This window comes from Camelina sativa, chromosome 2, assembly GCF_030686135.1.
Source record: "Camelina sativa cultivar CO46 ecotype springtype chromosome 2, ASM3068613v1".
Classification (NCBI taxonomy): domain Eukaryota; kingdom Viridiplantae; phylum Streptophyta; class Magnoliopsida; order Brassicales; family Brassicaceae; genus Camelina; species Camelina sativa.
This window is the reverse complement of record NC_141881.1, coordinates 17,147,057-17,160,378: the sequence shown is the minus strand read 5'-3', so window position 1 is coordinate 17,160,378 and position 13,322 is coordinate 17,147,057. Positions and strand designations below refer to the sequence as shown.

The 13,322-nt window shown below is 41.1% G+C and overlaps 2 protein-coding genes across 5 annotated transcripts; both read right to left on the bottom strand.

Moving 5' to 3' along the window:
* Positions 1-5,552: 5,552 nt before the first annotated feature.
* Positions 5,553-6,504, bottom strand: LOC104723889 (calcium-binding protein CP1). Its single transcript, XM_010442331.3, has one exon. The coding sequence runs from the start codon at positions 6,272-6,274 to the stop codon at positions 5,768-5,770; it is 507 nt and encodes a 168-aa protein (XP_010440633.1). The 5' UTR covers positions 6,275-6,504; the 3' UTR covers positions 5,553-5,767.
* Positions 6,505-7,800: 1,296 nt separating this feature from the next.
* On the bottom strand, positions 7,801-13,217 carry LOC104723872 (uncharacterized). 4 transcript variants are annotated; one of them, XM_010442321.3, is made up of 14 exons: positions 12,555-12,923; positions 12,401-12,453; positions 11,848-12,312; positions 11,098-11,767; positions 10,931-10,971; positions 10,747-10,815; positions 10,412-10,512; positions 10,235-10,313; positions 9,900-9,998; positions 9,313-9,381; positions 9,168-9,217; positions 8,991-9,072; positions 8,411-8,505; positions 7,801-8,318 (listed from the first exon to the last, which is right to left on the bottom strand). In XM_010442321.3, exons 1-14 carry the CDS (start codon positions 12,781-12,783, stop codon positions 8,189-8,191), a joined length of 2,232 nt encoding a protein of 743 aa, XP_010440623.1. In that variant the 5' UTR covers positions 12,784-12,923; the 3' UTR covers positions 7,801-8,188. The 4 variants fall into 4 exon arrangements, 2 of the variants coding, with proteins under 2 accessions (XP_010440623.1, XP_010440606.1); XR_015580050.1 differs by having other exon boundaries at positions 8,411-8,516; positions 11,848-12,298; positions 12,401-13,073; XR_015580052.1 differs by having other exon boundaries at positions 8,411-8,516; positions 12,401-13,048.
* Between the last annotated feature and the right edge of the window lie 105 nt (positions 13,218-13,322).

The following is a 13,322-nucleotide window of genomic DNA, read 5'->3' as shown; positions in this document are numbered from 1 at the left end:
CTCTTCCGACTCAGAGCATCTACAACCGTATTAGCCTTACCAGGATGATAGGCTATCTCCAAATCATAATCCGCCACAAGTTCCATCCATCGCCTCTGTCTCAAATTCACCTCAGGCTGAGTGAATATATACTTCAGGCTCTTATGATCTGTAAACACCTGTACCTTTGCACCATAAAGATAAGATCTCCAAATCTTCAGGGCAAAAACTACAGCACCCATCTCCAAATCATGAGTAGGATAGTTGCCTTCATGCACCCGCAATTGCCGCGAAGCATAGGCAATCACCTTCCCATGCTGCATCAGAACACAACCCAAACCAACTCTAGATGCATCTGTATAAACCACATAGGGTTCTCCCTCCTCAGGCAAAGCCAACACTGGCGCAGTAGTCAACATCTCCTTTAGGCTTGCAAAGCCTTCCTCACACTCTTCTGACCAAACAAAAGGAACATCCTTCCCTGTCAACTTAGTCATAGGACGTGCTCTGCTTGCAAACCCCTGCACAAATCTCCTATAGTAACCTGCCAATCCGAGGAAACTCTTGATCTCTGTGGCATTATGCGGTCTAGGCCAATCTCTGATAGCCTGAATCTTCTCTGGATCCACAGAAACCCCCTCAGCAGAAACAATGTGACACAGAAAGCCCATCTCACGCTGCCAAAAACTACACTTGCTCAACTTGGCAAACAACTTCTGCTCCCGCAGCTTCTCCATAACTGCTCTCAAATGTACTGAATGCTCCTTAGGACTCTTAGAATAAACCAGGATATCGTCGATGAAAATGATGACAGACACATCCAGAAACTCCTGAAACACGCTGTTCATCAATCTCATAAACGCTGCTGGTGCGTTAGTCAACCCAAAAGGCATCACCACAAACTCATAGTGCCCATACCTCGTCCTGAAAGCAGTCTTCCTCACATCTGCCTCATCTATCGGTATCTGATGATAACCGGACGCCAGATCTACCTTAGAGAACCAAGTAGCACCCCTCAACTGATCCAACAACTCATCGATCCTAGGAAGAGGATACTTGTTCTTCACAGTGACCCGGTTCAAACCCCGATAATCGATGCACAACCTGAAACTCCCATCCTTCTTCTTCACAAACAACACCGGTGCTCCCCACGGTGATACACTAGGACGGATGAATCCCGTACTCAATAAATCCTCTAACTGCTTCTTCAGCTCTGCCATCTCTGTTGGAGTCATCCTGTAAGGAGCCTTGGATAACGGCATCGTCCCCGGTTCCAGTTCAATGGTAAAAGGATCCGACCGAGATGGTGGTAATCCATGCAAAGACTGAAACACATCCTCAAACTCCTCCACTACCGGAATACCGCTAACCATAGACCTCCCCACTGACTCTGGCATAGATATAGTAACCAGATAAGCCTCACGGCCCTTCTCGATCATCTTCCCAGCCTGAATGGCTGAGATCACGAGACTCCCTGAAGTTGGTCTAATACCCTGAAAAACCAACTTCCCTCCTGAACGCTCAAACTCCACTCTACCCCGATGGCAATCCAAATGCACCCTATGCTGATGCAACCAATCCATCCCGAGAATAACATCATATAGCTCTACTGGACTGATAAGCAAATCCGCTGGCCACGACTCCCCTGCGATATGAATATCAATTCCTCTAGCTCGTCCAATCACTCTCAGGAACTCACCTCCCGCAACCCTGACAACTCCTGCATGCTCTCCAGGATCCCCGCTGATCCCCGCACACTCCGGAGTAATGAAGCTATGAGAAGCTCCAGAATCAAACATAACATGGGACTTAAACCCGCCCACCAACAAGGTCCCTACACAAACCTCATGTGTTGAGAACCTAACACTTTATCACAGGAAACATATACAATCTGAACCTACTAAAATTCACAAAGTTTAATTATCAGAAATTATACCTGTGATCGCCCCGGCACTGGTTCCACCAGTCTCTACTGTCGTGTAAGCACGTGGCGTCTGCTCAATCCGTGCCACCTGCTGACCTCCAGGCTGCACCTGCTGCAACACTGCCACTGCTGCCGGCTGCAACTTGGGACAAAAAGGCCTAATGTGCCCTGTCTCCCTACAATGATAACATACCCGAGGTCCTGTCGTCGGAACACTCCTCTTGGGACAACTAGCAACCCTGTGATCCTTGCTCCCACAACCGAAGCAACCCGCACCATTCGGCTTCTGCGTAGCCTCCCACTTCCTCTTGGTTCCCTGAGCATGCCTACCGCCCCTGCTAGAACCACCCTGCTGCTGAGCCTTACTAGGCTGAACTGTTGGAGCTACCGCCACTGACTGTGCCTGGATATCCTCCTCAATCTCTGCTGCAGTCTCAACCAACTCTGCAGGCATAGCATAACTCCGCCCTCTACAGTGAACTCTCAACTCATCACGTAGAGCCCTCAAAAACCTCCTGATCTGAGCCTCCTCAGACTCCAAAGCCCGACCCCCATAACAAAGAAGTCGACTGAACTCCAAGTCCAGCTCCCGCACTGACCGTGTCCCCTGAGACAACTGAAGGAACTGCACCTCCAACCGATCCAATGCCTCTCTAGGAAAATACTTGCGGTTGAACTCCAAGACGAAGTCAGCCCAAGTCATCTCCCGCTGCACTCTCCTAGCAGCCACTGATCTCCACCACAACTCAGCATCACCACTCAAATAGTAGACCCCTATGTCCACCCAAAACTCCTCAGGACATCTCAGAATATGGAAGTTACGTTCCACACTCGTCCTCCACGCATCCGCAACAGTAGGATCTGTACCACCCGAAAACCTCTCAGTGAACAGATCCTTCATCTCCTTGAGCATAGACAAATAACGTCTATGTGCTCCCACATCCGCAACCACTAGCTGCCGCTCCTCCGCCACCACTGGTGGCACTACCTGAGCCTGAGCCGGTACCACTGGTGGTAACCGCTCTAACACCTGTGCTAGCATAGCCGCAAATTCAGTACCAGGGACTCCACCCGCTGGGACTCCCACACCCAGAACCCGAGCATCACCGGCCACTGGAGCATCAACACCGCCCCCTCCTGCCACACTCACGGAATCCCCCGGAACACCCTGCGACTCGCCAACACCCTCAGCTGTCACGCTCTGGTCTTCGGTCTCACTAACCACTGGGACTCTGCCCCTACCACGACCATGTCCGCGTCCACGACCACGTCCGCGTCCACGACCTCGACCAGCCACAGCATCCTCTCTAACCATCTGCACTACCATGAACAGAAGGCTAAGCAAACAATTTCTATTATAACACAGAAATATAAACTCACCGTAGAATCACACACTCGGCTCGAAGAGGATGTTCTAGGACTCCATGCCACACATAATTGACTAACTCACATAATCAATCAAGACATGCAATCCCAAACATCTACAACAGAAACCTAGTGAACCCAATCCTAGAACCGTAAGGGCGATGATACCAAAATGAAACGACCGACCTTCTTTTTTTTAAAAAAAAATATATAATAATAAATAATAAATATAATATAATATAATAAAATAAACTACAACTAGTGGTCTCATACCCACTAGCCACCTAACCACAAACTCATTCAACAGCGGAAATAACCAACCAATATTTAATAATAATCCAATAATAAAATATAACCATATTCCAACATAATCAATATCCAAAACAACAGGAATCATAGAACCAGCAACCTAGCAATGTTCTAATGACCCAACTCTAGCAACCTATCAATGCCAGACAACATAAAACCGAGTCCCTAGAACATCCTCCTCTTCATTGCCTTGATTCCACGATCACATTTTGCCTTTACCTGCACCACAAACACATATTGCAATGCATGACTATTTTATAAATACTAAGTAAGGCAATCCTCCCATCTACTGGGCTATACACACAAGCAATAGAGACATCTCTAACCATCAAACAACATTCAACAATCAACAATAACAAACCAGGACTCTGCATCGACCGATACCAACATACATCGACCGACACCAGGTTGGAGGTTGCGTCGACCGACGCAAGATCTGCGTCGACCGATGCAAGGTTAATTTGCATTGACCGATGCAAGATATGCATTGACCGACGCATGCTCGACATAACACGAAAACCCTAGAGTTTACGCGCCGTCCTCGCATCTGCATCGACCGACGCACAAAGTGCATCGACCAATGCAATGCCGAGCATCATTTTCCTCCGAAGCTTCTCGCCGGATCTTCGTTCCTGCAACCACGAAACTCGATCCCAAGCCACAAGAAAGCTTCCCAACGTCCCAAATAACAATCTAACCAGCCTAACAACACATAACAAGCAAATCAGAGAGATCTCTAGCTTAGATAAGCCATGGTCATGCACTTACCTTTGCCACAAAAGAATCTGAACCTTAAACAAATAAGAACAAGCCTCTAGGAAGCTCCTACAACGATCCCAGCTACAGATCTCTACAGGAACGCCTTCAATCTCCCAGAATTCTCAAGAACACTCAGGAACAACTTTTCTCTCTTTCTCTTTTCTCAAAAACGGCCACACAACCACGAATGAGACAAAAACTCGCATCTAAGGGTTTTCCTTAACCCAAAACGCAGCGTTTGACTTAAGTCAAAACGCACAGAATTGAACATGCATCGACCGATGCAGATGGTGCATCGACCGATGCAACTCCCAAACCGGGATTCTGGTTCACGGATGTTACATCATTGGTAGGTGTACAGCACAACTCGCAGAACTCTGGGGGGTGTATTATGGTCTGTGTACAGCATGGGAGCACCGAGTGCAATGTTTGGAGTTGGAAGTGGATTCTGAGACGGTGGTAGGGTTTTTAACATACGGGATTGCTGAATCGCATCCTTTGTCGTTCCTGGTACGTATGTGCCAAGGCTTTCTTGCAAGGGACTAGATAGTCTGAGTGGTTCATGTGTATAGGGAAGCTAATCGCCTAGCAGACGGATTAGCCAACTATGCTTTTTCTTTACCTTGTGGTTTTCATATTTTTGATGTAGTTCCTGGTCTAGTGGAACCTTTGTTGCGAGATGATGCGTGTGGTGTTCAAAGCTATAGGCGAATCCGTATGTAGTTATTATTTGAAATTCTTTTAATAAAATCTTGGGGGATTCTTCCCCTGGTCGTTCACCAAAAAAAAAAAGTAACATTTGACACGGAATAATAAAATAGAAATCAATCTTTCCCAAAAAATAACATTTTTTTTTTTTTGAACAAATCCCAAAAGATAGCGTAGTCTAACTCATTTTGCGTTTATCTCCGCATATATCCCACCAGATAAAGAAAGAAAGAACGAAAAAAGGAAATAGAATTAATATGAGGCGAGAACTGGCTCGAGCGTTCGAGTATATGGCATCTTCATGTAAGAAACATGAAGATCAAATTTGGGATCGTTTTCTGATGGGAAAATATGTCTTTTGGATCTTCCAAAACTTTTTTGCTAAACCAAAGATATTTTTTTAACCCTTTATTTAACACTCAACTTTGGAGTCTTGCCGACTTACAGCACTATTCTTCAGCAAATGTTAATACAAACCATATAATATGATATTAGAAGTCAAATCATATACGATAATAACCGTTCCAACAAATTAATTTTCTCACGAGGTCAAAAAAAAAAAAAAAATTTAATTTTCTCACATTTTTATAACAAATTATATAAAAAAACACAAAACAAAATCTGGTGGTGGTGGACACAAATACACCTCCAAACAAACAAACAAAACTGAAGTCTGAAGAAGAAGAAGAAACATGTGGTGTACCATTTTTTAATAATTATTTGTTAACACCCAAAAATCTTAAGCAAACCGTCGAACGAAACGCCGCCGTTTAAATCACCGCCGGCTAATCGAATCATAGCTTTGATATCGTCGTCTGTAACAGCCAAACCAGCGGAATCCATATAACTCTTGAGATCTCCGTAACTCAACCTCCCATCTCCGTCTTTATCCATCACCGTAAACATATCTTTCATCAACCCGTCATCAGATCTATACATCGGCGCCGTTGCTTCTTCTAAAACTCTCTCGAACTCGTCGAACTCGACGAATCCGTCTTTGTTCGCGTCCGCCACTGATATCATCGTCCCGATCATCGTCTCGTCATGGTGGTTCTTCTCACCGGAGGAAGATCTTGAGATTCCGGCGTAAAATGCTCGGAGATCTTCGCTGCTGATTTTACCGTCGCGATCTGCGTCTATGATTTCGAAAGCTGGCAGGAAATCTGAATTTTTCGCGGCGGTCGCGGTGGCGGTGGTTATCGGAATCGCGATTCTACCGGAAGGACACATCTCTGTTTCTCTCTGAGTTTTTTTTTTTTGAAATTTTGAAAAAGTGGCGTTTGAGATTGTGAAAGAAGCTATAGAGAGACGTGTGGGAGCGTAGGGTTTATATAAGGGAAGAGAATGAAATGAGAGGAGGCTCCAAAAAGTCAAATGTTTGACTGTGTATCTCTCTTAAGCTTCCTTTGAAAGGTTGGTTACTTTATTTTATTTTATTTATGTTTCTCCCAATTCTTTTGGTTATTATTTATTTAATTTTGGTCAAAGTTTTGAGTGTTTAATAATAGAGTAATAATAATGGTAGTTGTATTTTATACTGTTTTTGTTCCTACAAATTAAAAGCATTTAATATTTGATTATAAATATACTATTTCCGACACTCTATATTGCTCATTAAAACTATTTAGTTAGTAGTTTTTAATTTTATAAGTTAATAATATTAATTAATAAAAAATTGCATAGTAATTATTTTTTATAGACAAAAGAAAACTAACAAAAACTTATACTATTTAGTGTCATTTTTAACTTCAACTTTTTGGTTTAAAATAATATTTTATAAACAGGAATATATTATTTTACACCTGTCTATCCTAAATATTAACATTTGTTAAGAAGAAAACAAGTTTTAAAATATATAAAATAGTTATAGTCGGTTACAAATAAAAATAAACATTAAGGAAAGTGAAATATCATTGGATATTTTTGGATTCGGAAGTACGTAGTGGATGACATCACCGAAATAGTGACTGGTGTGAGGGGTATCTGATTCATAGAGAAACTTGATTTTGTCTTTTCATGTTAGAATCAATCGCAAAGGTCTTTTGTGAGAGCAATATGATCCTCAATTTTATATTGGACCCAACTTTTTTTAGTCTTTTAGTAACAAAGTATGTTCGTTTTCATCACTAGAATCTTTTTTCATGTGGAATCATTTATTATTTTGTGTGGATTGAGATCAAAATACTGCAATTTGCTTCATTTTTTTTTTTAGTTCACGTGTCTAATATCAGTGGTGTACGTACGTTTACCACACGTACGATTATTTGTTTTATTTGTAAAGGTCCAAGTTTTGAATATATAGCTAGCTAGCTACTTTTAGTACTTACCATGCAAATGTTGGGTAAGTAACAAGTGAGTATCCACCAAGCTCAATAAAAGGACAAGTCATCGACACAAAATCGCATAAATTTATGATTTTATATTTTCTGGTCGTCGTCACACTATTTTCTAACTTCAACTACGCACAGTCGCATACTATACAAAATATATGAATATTATTTAAATCATTTTTTCTTTTCTTACCGGACGTTACATTAGATGTGTTGACGCCTCCTCGGATTAAAGAAATCAAAATCCATTCTTCACCCTGAACAGAAGGCATTTTGACATACATTAGATATTCATGTCTTGTAAGCTGTTTGGATTTTGGGGTATTGTGTAATTGCTTCATCCTAGTTTATCTTGTAAATTGAGTTACGTGTTTTTTAAGAAAGCAAACAGAGACTTCCCAAACGCACACAAACAATAACAAGTCATGAACCAAATAAAAAGTTACAATATTTACTCAAAATCAGTGGTACAAATCTTGATTCTCTCTCGTAATTTCACACCGGTACAGACTATTCTTAAAAAAAATTGGGTCTGTCTCAGGCATAATGTTTTTGATATATATAAATAACCTCTCTAGCTCGCCTCGCAAGCACATGACGTTATCAGAATCAATTCCATACAAAAGAATGGCTCTTTTAATGAGAGAGAGAATATTGTGGCATATTCCAAAACTCTTTCTTTTTGGTGCTTCGTCGTTGTTGCGCTTCAATACAAACACAAAAAAAAACACCTTTCTGCTTTGCTTCTGTAGCTTTCAGCTTCGTCAAACGCAATATGCATAATCAGATTCTGCTCTGTCCATTTTAATAGTTTTTATTTTCCCTTGAGGGCAGAGTTGTCTATTGATGCAGCACGAGCCGCCTGGAACTGTATAGTGTACTTTCTTTGAAGCTCTCTTAGTTTCTCCATAATTTCTTGGAACGATGGTCTGTGCTGCGGTTCACTGCAAAAAATTATCTTACTCATATTAGCTGCTACTTCATCTACTACAAAAACACATTAATCAAACATAGCCGTGAAAGAGACCAAACATACCTATGCCAGCAACTTTCCATTAAAGAAATCCACTTAGGATCAACGTTTTTCGGAACTTCCAGCCTCTGGTTCATGAACCCAACAGCTCCAATCACCTGCAAGTATCCTAAATAGACTTCTCTTCATATTTGGTTCACTTTGTGTGTACATATTAGGAACTATGATGAGCCATAATTTCCAAACTTTCTTAATCAGAAGGGATGTTTTGCGATGGACACAACACAAGAGGGCTCTAATTCATACAAATTTACCCGTTCGATTTGACCAAAAAAGAAAGATCATCAACTCACTGGACTTGCCGTCGTAAAAATATTACCCTTTCAATTTGACCAAAAAAAATCAACTTACTCGACTTGCAGACATAGGAAGTATTCACTACATTGTTTTTAGTCTGCAATACTAATATTCTTTACTGAGTACAGCTTATTGATAGGGTTAATGGAAACTAGATGCATTTTAACAGCGACCATATAGCTGCAGTATTTGTAACATTGACATAACCCAAGTTTCGATTTCTCTAGTCAAATTAAAAATTTGGGGACAATGCTTGACCAGTTTTACCTAAATATGAAAATCATACCTGCATAGCATTTAGATTTTCCCACGGGATCTTCTCAGTCACCAGCTCCCATAGTATTACTCCAAAGCTGTAAACGTCAGACCTGTAATTTAAAGAGTAGGAAGAACATTTTCAGAGACGAAGGCTATAACAGAAATTTGGAAAGGAAGTTAACCCAAGCAGCGAATGGGAATATACTTTTCATCAGCAGCCTCATTTCGAAGAACTTCTGGTGCCATCCATTGAGGCTGCAACACAGGTAACAACCAGTGGAATATTCATCCTAGGAAAAATTGACATCATAAAATAGAGGAATCAATTCGGTAAGAGCTATGTTAAGTACCGTTCCCCTTCCCGTCTTTGTAGTGAGGTACGTCTCATGCTTAATACGCGACAGACCAAAGTCAGCAACCTGTTAGAGATGACACGGTAAGTCCACTATGACAAGCAGAGCCTTTTTTTTTGGTCAAAATTAATTTCTAGTTCTGCAATTAAGAACCAAGCCTCTTTTTACTGGTATATCTACGACGAATCATTATCTCAAGCTTCATTTGCTGTTTAAAATATCTTTCTCTGATTTTCCATTCTGCTTTAAAGTCTGACGAGTAGAATGTCAATGTCTATCTATCAAAGTATAGTTCTGACACAACAGAATTACTCGACCTAATAAATTTATTTTGTTGTGCCTAGACTAATATATTCAACCCACGTCACAAACAGAAGGAAATAAATCAAATTTCATTCGAGACATCCATATATAATTCATCCACTGAAATCGTTTCACCTCCGAAATCTGATGAAAGTGGTATTTCGTAAGGAATATAGTAATTATCTTGTTTTTAGCTCTATTGAGATTATCAAAGGCATGGTAAAAAGCTAGTATGTCCCGTCTAAAGGGAAATTATATGACTTCGAAAATGAAAACAATACCTTAACAGTCCAGTTTCGATCGACCAGTAAATTTGATGACTTCAGATCTCGGTGAATGATCGGTGGAGCACAATGGTGAAGATAATTCATGCCACGAGCCTGTGGGAAGAAGTATGTAAGAAAAATGTGCAACATATTGTAGAAAGGATACAGCAACTGAATTAAAGAGTCCAAAGAACAATTCTTTCTAAACTTTCTAGCTCATATGCACCTAATGTTACTAAGGCTGGTGCAAGACAAATGCAAGCAAGAACCAAAATTGAACAGCTTTTACTTAGAAAACAGTGGGTATGCAGTCCCACAACTGGAAAATCACGTGTGTGACTAATACTCACGATATCTGAGGCCATATGGATACGTCGCCTCCAATCCAGTTTTGACGTGTTCCTCTGCAGCAAACGGAAGAGACTTCCACTGCATATGTTATATGATAGGGTGAGTCAGACCATTGGCCCCGGAGTTCAAAATGCACAAAAGGAAGTGTAATATTAGCCAAAGAGGTGAAACCGAACCGTGGAAGGAACTCTGTCACTATACAGAGACGCTGAGGAGATGTCACGGCTCCCATAAATAACAAGACATTCGGATGCCTAAGTCTTTTCATCAATGATACCTTCAAAATAAAACAAGTCCAGCATATGTACAGAATTAGAATGAGTAGCTTGGCTGGTCTTAGAAATGATTACATTTCCAGGTATATGCAGTTTGGAAGAAGATTTCAGATGGGAAAATTGTGATATGTTTTTTGGGAATACTTTTTCTAAAATAAGGCAGGTGTCACTAAAAACCAACCAAAAATATCAGTTGTCTGTTACAAATATGAGAGATATAATAGAAAACATAATACCTCTTGTCTAAAAGATGTTATGATTTCTTCTGAATATTCTTGTTTGGAAAACACCTTTACAGCCACATCCTGCAGTGACAGTAGCAACTCTCAGTAAGAGCCTCTTTGTTCATGATTTTCTCATGGGGGCTTGTAAGCATCGATGATGCATATTCTACAACATCAACAAAAAGCGAGAACGTACAGATCCAAACCATAGACCATGATAGACAGTTCCACATGAACCTGTATGTATAAAAAGGAAAACTGTCTTAGCATCTTAGCAGAATAGAGACAAGAAAACCACATAAATCGTCAGATGACTTGAAGGATGGAAATGTTTTTGTCATCTCTCGGAAAGGAGTACATCACCTTGCCCGATTTGTTCTCCAATTGTCAAATCCTCCCATAAGATTTCATAATCCAAGCAGTCACTATCCATATCGACCTTGTTCATGACACTACTGCTGGTACTTCCGCAGCTGCTAGTACTGCTAGTGCTGTTCACATTAACAGGGGAAGACCAATACCCCATAGGCTCATTACTCGAAGCCTTAATACTTTCACATGCCTGGCTTTCCGACTTAACACTGTGATTAGAGTTACTTTGATAAGCTTGTTCTTTTCGTTGTTCGTTCTGCACCCAAGGCCACACAGAATGACCACGCCTTCCTTCCAAACCTTCCCTTTCATTACCTTTCCATGGCCATGATAATCCTTTCTTTGACATCCACTCTTCAGCATTTGAGGTCAGTGTTTTAGGGATAATAGAGTTTCCATCACTTTCATCACTGGAATCTCTGAAAGGCTTTGAAGAAGCCTTGTCATCGCTGCGCAAAAATACACCAAAAGGAGATTGAATAAAATCACCCCTCGGTGTATTAGCACCACTTGTTGCTGCATCTTCCCTCCGCTCAAAGAAAGCAGAATCGAAGAAACCCTGATCGGACTGATGACTGTCCCCACTTCCACCCTCAAGGTGTGAAGCATTATTATCACCTGCTCGTATTTTCGACTTGACCTTGTTGCCCACCTTAGATGCCTGCAAGGTTTGACTACACTAGTCAAACGACAGTATTACTAAAAGATGAAAGAGTATATGCAACCTACAATAAGACTAACCAAATCTGATATCTTTGATGCTATAGCAACTTGTATAGGCTGCTGAGAATCAAGGCCGAGTTTCGATACAACAGCCTCTTTCGAGTCAAGACCAAGCTTAGATGCAACACTACTAGTCACGCGGCTAAAGCTCGTTTCCCCTTCTTGCCCCCTAGTCTTCGCCGGAGGGCCTCTCGGGTCTTGAAAGAGTGCCGAATCATTTGTGATACATATGATCCCAATAAGAGAACCATCATCATCATAGGAAGGAGACATGGTAGTCACGACCGAAAACCTCTCTCCTGCTTTGTTCTTGACAGGAAACTCACCAGTCCAACTCTCTCCGCTGCTGCAACGCCGAGTGATATTTTGTGCAACCGAAGCATCCTGAACATCTACAAGAATATCAATCGGATCTTTCCCAAGTGCTTCTCCAGCTGAGAAGCCATAAAGCCTTTCCGCCATTGAGTTCCTGGAATTTTGAATCTGAATATCAGTTGGGACATACATCAGCTACTAATAAATACATTACAAACAAAAACTATACGAATCAAATCCACAAACTAGTACTCACCAAAAGATAATATGGCCATTTAGATCGAAGACATGAACAGCTTGAGCCATAGACTGCAAAATATTCAAATACTGTTTATCGGTGAACTTGCCTGCCGATTGTCCCTCGCCGCCACCAGCTCCGGAGAGTTTCGGTTTCGCATGGCTTTCTTTTCGCAACGGAGAAGCATGACGAAACGAAGCAGCACCGCTCTTTCTCCACATCGGAGTACCATCTCCACTGTGTCTCCTCACAGGGCGTTGCGGCGACGCTGAATGCGAACGCTGCTTCATCTCCGCCGATACTTTAAGCCTCGTCATCTCACGTTTCAGATGCTCTTGGCTCTCTTCTAACTCTCGTATCTTCTTCAAAAGCTCCTCCGCCGGTGGAGTCGTCTTCTCCATTTGCGGAAATCAAAATCAAATCAAATCCAGTGCGGATAGTATAACGGAGACAGAGATCAAATCTGAGTAGTTGTTGGAATCGGAGAAGATGATGAATCACGGCGGAAATGGTGAGAAGCTTGAAGAAGAAAGAAAGAAAACAAAACAATTTCTTCTGGAGAGAGTCTCAAACAAACAACAAATGATGGGAAAACTTCTTTGCTTATCTTTCTTAAGTTTTTGATTCCTTTTTTTCTTGTTTTAGGTTTCTCTCAGTTTTAAGTTTGTTTTAATTATTATTGTGTTAACTTTTTAACAGTGGTTTATTTTTTTTTGTTTATAGTGGAGAGATTATGTAATTAAATAATCTAGATCTTTGTTTCTAAAATTAAAAAAAAAATAAACAAAATAGTTAATCACTTGTTTAGATTTAGGCAGATTTTGTTTGGATTAGTGGTTTGATCAAATGTTTTTAGTTTGGAATTAAATTAAAAATTTGGCTGCTTGACTGGGTTAAGCAGGTCTTTGTTGTGAAATACTTAGTGGACTCACTAGACCGG

Bases quoted from the DNA above. Each gene is read 5' to 3' on its own strand.
- LOC104723889 (XM_010442331.3), bottom strand. From the start codon at position 6,274: ATGTGTCCTTCCGGTAGAATCGCGATTCCGATAACCACCGCCACCGCG.
- LOC104723872 (XM_010442304.3), bottom strand. From the start codon at position 12,783: ATGGAGAAGACGACTCCACCGGCGGAGGAGCTTTTGAAGAAGATACGA. The intron at 11,768-11,847 runs GTTAGTCTTATT...CAAACCTTGCAG, and splicing joins CATCAAAGATATCAGATTTG to GCATCTAAGGTGGGCAACAA. The intron at 8,506-8,990 runs GTATGATTTTCA...GGATACTTGCAG, and splicing joins AAAATCTAAATGCTATGCAG to GTGATTGGAGCTGTTGGGTT.